The 6,000-nt window shown below is 40.2% G+C and overlaps 1 protein-coding gene across 5 annotated transcripts in view; it reads left to right on the forward strand.

Moving 5' to 3' along the window:
- Positions 1-3,434, forward strand: part of PHF20 (PHD finger protein 20) — a 124,008-nt gene extending 120,574 nt beyond the window's left edge. For all 5 annotated transcript variants that reach the window (XM_073559410.1, XM_073559411.1, XM_073559408.1 and 2 more), the window contains 2 exons: positions 1,733-1,913; positions 2,914-3,434. In XM_073559410.1, the coding sequence (XP_073415511.1) occupies positions 1,733-1,913; positions 2,914-3,053 (321 nt within the window). In that variant the 3' untranslated portion in view covers positions 3,054-3,434. The remainder of the gene's footprint in view (positions 1-1,732; positions 1,914-2,913) is intronic.
- Positions 3,435-6,000: the final 2,566 nt, after the last annotated feature.

A 6,000-nucleotide genomic window follows, 5' to 3' on the forward strand; every position in this document is an offset into this window, starting at 1 on the left:
GAGAATTCAGAGATGTCCCTCTCTATATTGAAAGAGCAGATGCTACCATCATTCCATGTCCTTGGTAGATGTGCACTTTTCCAACATGAAAATGATCCAAAACCTCTAAGGCCACACTTGTATTTCTAAAGAACAAGGTGGAAGTGATTCAGTGGCCAAGAACGTCTCCAGATCTGATCCCAACCGAATAGCTATGTGGAATTCTCAAGGGAAGTTGAACATCACTCTTCATCCAGCATATAAACTCTTAGGGAGTGTGCACACTTTGCTGATTCCGCTGCGGAATTTTTCCCCGCGGATTTGTCTGAATCCGCAGGTCAAAAGACCTGCGGATTTGCCTGCGGTTTGACAATTGCCATGGAGCAGGTGCCCAACCGCTGCAGAATCAGCACAAAGAAGTGACATGCTGCGGATTTGAAACCGCAGCAAATCCGCTCAGAAAATTCTGCAGTGTTTTTCATTGCGGTTTTCATTTTACGTTGATTTAAATGGTGCTGCGGATCCGCAGCAGAATCCGCAACGTGTGCACACACCCTAAGGTCGTTCTTGAAGGACAGAAAAAGATGTTGCAACATGTCATCAACTTGTTCATTCCATGTGTAGAAGACTTGGTGCTGTCTCTCAAAATCATGCAGTTCATACAAGAGCCTAAATGTAGTAGATTTTAATGTGCAATGTACTCATTTTTGCACCAACTAATTTCAGTAAAACTGAAGTTTTTGTAATGAATTTTATATTCACCAGGGGTGTAATGATCGCAGCTGCAGAGATCATGACTGGGCTTATGTGGATGGTGGGCCCACCGATGCCAGTACAACCTTAACTGGATTTTCATCCTCTGAAAGTACATCCTCTCCTATTCTGAGGATGTGGGATAATTTGCTGATTGCTGGGACCCCCTGTTATCCCAAGAATGGGGCTTTGTGACCTGGGCTCTGGAAAGCCCCTTCTTTAATTTAGTGTAAGGTGTGCATGCCCGACTCTTGCTCTATTCATTTGTCTATAGGAGAAAGTCCAGCACAGCAGTCTATTTCTGGCAGTCCTATAGACATTGAGCGGAGATTGCGCATGTGCACCTCCATTCATAGTAAAGCTCTGCAGATCCTGGTTCCTAGGTTCCAAAGCACAATTTCAGGATTCCCCTAGCCCATCAGTAAGTTTATTCCCAGTTCTGTAGATGATGCTATCCTTTGGAGGAGCCAATTTCTTGCTGTCTTGGGAATAACACATTAATATAGTGTATTTTAATCAATGGCTAACCTTTTAGGGGATTGTGCAGAATTACAAGGCATGATTGTGTAGAACTGCAGCAATTTATGAATTTATCCAGTATAGATTATTCCTACTGTACAATAAAGCACAACTCTTGAAGTCCCTGCTGATCCTTCATTTTATGTCCTTTTGAACTGATTGGCACTGTACCCTAGTCGTTTCAACCTGAGGGCACAACATGCCACATCGCCTGAGATAGACTTTCTTCAGAGGCAGCTTGGGCGGCCTCCTAGTGAAATGTCCCCAGAGTCTGTCGTGGGAAATCTCATGCAATTTTTATTAAACATGTCATGAACTGCAATCCTATGTACACTTATAATTTAACTGACGGTCTTGGGTACGCCCCTAAGGGTATTTGTTTTATATAATGGAGAGAGTCCGATCTCAAGGGCGAGCAGAAAGGCAGAAATGACTTTTGCTTGTAAATGAGGAATTTTCATTACTTCCTTTTGGTCTTTAGGTAAGAGAGTGTCTATCAAAGAGGAATCCCCCTCCAGAAGCTCCTCACGCCCAGCCCGCAGACAATGGGGACGCTACAGTCAGCTCACAACTACAGTGGCAACTTAACCTTCTGACACATCTGGAGTCCCTGCAGGATGAAGTTACTCATAGAATGGATTTTATAGAGAAGGAACTTGATGGTGAGTAGTTTCTTTTTCATTAATTTTTTTTTTTTTTTTTTTTTTTTTTTTTTTTTTGCACTGGATCCTCTCCGTTAACTACTGGTACAATCTGAATGTGAGGAGAAAGAGAGCGGTGATATTGATTCAGCTATTTTTTCCTTTAGGATCTTCAGTTAGGTGCTACCCTTTTGAGATAATGGATTCTCCAAATCTTGTGTCATAATTTCATGAGTAATTACGAGGATTATAGATTCCTTGCCCTCCTGTAATCACAAACATTTTTATTTTTTGGAGGCATCCAAATGCTTTATTTTGAGCACCCATTGTTGACTAATTTTTACGGCACAGAAGGGGTTTGGTTGTCATGACTTTGTGTTGGTGCCAAATGACATGTCGTATCCATAGTGGCCGCCAAGTGTCAACTGGTACAAAGCTAGTGGAGTGGTTGCATATGGTAACCAGACAAAATGCTGCATTCATTTTCCAAAGGCCTTCTGGAAAATAGGTGGAATCTGGTTGATTTGGATTGACAAATGTTCCACGTTTTGGACATGTTTTGTGACTTTCATTCCATTTTAAAAGGGGGCTGTCCGCTACTAGGACAACCATTCTTAAACTAAATGTTCAGCCCCGATTTAAAAAAAAAAAAAAGTTATACTCTCCTCCTGTGCTGGTGACGTTCCCACGGTGTTGACAGTCGCTGGAACGGAGCCGGCACGGGAGCCTAGTGTATAGGCTTTATTATTTTATCTGGGCCTAACATTTAGTTTTAAGAAGGTGTTGTCCTGGTAGTGGACCAACCCCTTTATAATAAGCATCCTTTTATTTACAATAAAAAAAAGTGAAGCCACTAATAAAAGCTTTGCTTTCATTTATCACTCAAAAATAAAGTTTGCCCGGTGATTGATTGCTCTGGACAATAAGTCTCCTTTTCTAAGTTTGTGTTTTTTTTGTTTTTTTTTTCTTAAGGACTTAATAATTTTTGTTCTAAAAGACCAATCTTGTTCTTGGTTTTCAGTTCTAGAAAGTTTTTTGGACTACACTGGTGAACTTGAGCCACCAGAACCACTCGCGAGGCTTCCACAACTAAAGCATCGGATCAAGCAGCTTCTAATGGACCTTGGCAAAGTTGAGCAAATAGCCCTTTGCTCGACATGAGAAAGACTCGAGCTGATGATGGAACCGGCTCTATAACACAGAAAAGCGAGGCGTCCAGCACTGCAGAGCCTTGAGTAGCATGCAGGCTGCATGTAATGTGGACAGACTGCTGGGATGAAGGAGGATATTGCTTGTTCTTCATGCGATGAGAGCCAAGCTGCTCATACTGTCTGATAACAGGATAGAATATTACCTGAACGTAGTAGCGAGGCTTGTATTCTTTTCAGTTTGTTCATATTTCTCTTGGTTGTCTGGAGTTGTTAGTTGCTATATGTTGTTGCTTTTCACCTGATGCTTTTTTTTGCCCGCTGCATTTCATGTATTAATTTTTCTCCTTAAACTGCTATTTTAACTAAATACAGTAAAGTCAACTTCAAGTTCTCCCAGTGAATAGGCATTTAACATACATTTAAGAATATTATATTTTTTGTTCTTGAAATTAATATTGGCGCTAAAAGAACAGCGAAGGGGGCAAAAACTTCTCTCCTTTTTTTTCTTCTTTTTCCCATTTTACCCCTCTTGCAATCTCAGCTTTCACCTTATTCTGGCCGAGTCCTAGAGCACTATTTAATCACTAAGAATCTTGTCCTGCCTTCTTTCTCAAGTATCGCAGTGGAGAAATGTTCTAATTTCAGTTGTATTTTATTGCTGCAATGTTAAGTAGGTATTATGTTCAAAATCTTTCTGCTTGTTGTACTTGCGGTAGTGGTACATGAGCACGGTTATTCTTATAGGGGCATGACTTCCGGCAAGCGTAGTAAATGGTCTACATGATGATTTCTGTATGATTAACGTCTAATAAGTTATGGTAAAGCTGGGCCTACACAGTGAGGGAAACAAATCAATATATTTGAATGAATGTTTGTATATAACATGTCGTTCCATATTGACTCTATGATATGTAGGTTGAGCAAATTCTATTTTTTTTTTTATGGGTTTGAAATGCAGAATTATTACAGGCTTAAAAGAAAAATGGCAGGATGTGCTTTGCTTGTTTGGATAGTACTTGAAGAATAAAAGGTCTAGGGGTACGTTAATATGTAGCTATATGGTTGCTGTAGTATTCCATTGCAATGCAGATGTTGCATTGTAGTGAATGTTATTTAAGTTATCCTCACTGACCACATTGAGGCATACAAAAAAGCCGTGATAAGAGAGCTTTGTGCTTTAACAGAAAACTGTGCTTATTTCAGCACTCAGTTGTGATAGTTCCGTAGTTGTGAAGCTTCCTGATCACCATCGATTTGTGTGGACGTACTCTTAAAGGCTCTTCAACTCCATAAATCAAGTTATCGGAATTTTTTTTTTTTTTTTTTTTTATTGCATATGTTACATTCATGTACTTTTGCCAAAAATGAGTCTCTAATGAATCCTTTAGATGGGATCAATTTCAAATAGTCTTCAAATATCTGCAGGTAAAACAAGCATTGAAAACGAGGCCATGTGACGGCTTCCTTAGTTATTATATACTCTTGCATGTATGGAATCCCACAAGTTAGTTTGCAAATTTCCATTTTTTTATTGTTTGTAGCTTTCTGTTCCTTTCTTTTTGCTTTTTTTTTTTTTTTTTTGCTTCTGTACATATGCATGTATATTTATTTAGTCTGTCACAGTTTGATGGAAGTTGGGCTGTAAACAGGTTTAAGTTGATCTTGTCCTTAAATTTTTTTTTTTTTTTTTTTTTTTTTCTTTTGTAAGGTCATCATGATTTGATGGTTGAGGCCATGTGGCAGGTAAAAAGGAACAATTGTTACCTTTCTGAATGTTTCTTGTAGTTTTTTTTTTGTGAGCCCCAATTGGTTACGCATCCTGGATGTCTTGGCTGGAGACTTAATTGGGCACGTTCTGTTGGTAATAATGCCTGCTCATTAGGGTTGATCGAATAGCTTCGGATAACTCCTTATCCGAATAGCTATAGCGCTTACCGAACAGCTGCATCAGGAACCTGCATACCTGGACCGCTCCCGATAATCAGCTGTTTCGTACTCACTTGCATGTGTCGTGGCTGTGTGACGGGCACAACAAATGTATGGATAGCCCAACAAACAAGCACACAGCTGCAGCACCAAACAGCTGATCATCGGGAGTGCTCCAGGTATCTGGGTTCCCGATGCAGCTATTCGGGAAGCACTATAGCTATTCGGCTAAGGCGTTATCCAAAGCTATTCGAATAACCCTACTATTCATCAATCAGGGTAAGCTAATAAGAGAATCCACAGCAGAAATCTGATACTCAAGATTTCTGATACAGATATGCAGTTGCACTGTGGAACCATACAAGTCTACCTTTCATAGATATTATTTTGTAACACTGACAAAAACACAACCATTTTTTTTCCTGATGCATATGGACCGGGTTATTAAAACCCTGTTAACTACTCTATGCTAGGTTTTTAGTGTATTTGAGTTTGTGTGGAATTTGTGCAGAAAACCCTCTTTAAATCCTGATCAATGTGTGAATTGGATCTAAAAACTCACAAAAGTAATTCAAAATAAAGTTCCACCTAATCAATTAGCTTTATTACTCCATGTTAGACCAGTTTCACTTATCAGTGTTATCATGGACCGTACTGGCCGGCATTGGATCTCCTGACCCCCGAATACAACTGTCTCATAGGCATATATATGGATATAGATTCTGGGTCAGGAGACCTGCTGCCGGTCCATACTCTGACCATGATACACAAGTGTGTGAAGCTGGCCTTTAATGCATGTGACATGTAATCAGATTTGGAAATTGAAACAGACCATTCTCTTAAGGGGTGTCCCCTTCCAGAATTGAACTGTGCTGACAAGAAAAGCTCTGGGGTGATAAAGAAGCAGTGGTTCCCCTGAGCCAGTAGTTTTCTCAATGGGGACAATCCTCTTTTAACACCTATAAGGCTAGTTTCACACTAGCGCTTTTGAGCGCAGCGACGGCCTGCGCACGGCCGTCGCTAAGCCCCGC

The sequence above is a fragment of the Dendrobates tinctorius genome, unplaced genomic scaffold (assembly GCF_039654945.1).
Source record: "Dendrobates tinctorius isolate UK_male_01 unplaced genomic scaffold, ASM3965494v1 ptg000270l, whole genome shotgun sequence".
NCBI classification, from domain to species: Eukaryota; Metazoa; Chordata; class Amphibia; order Anura; family Dendrobatidae; genus Dendrobates; species Dendrobates tinctorius.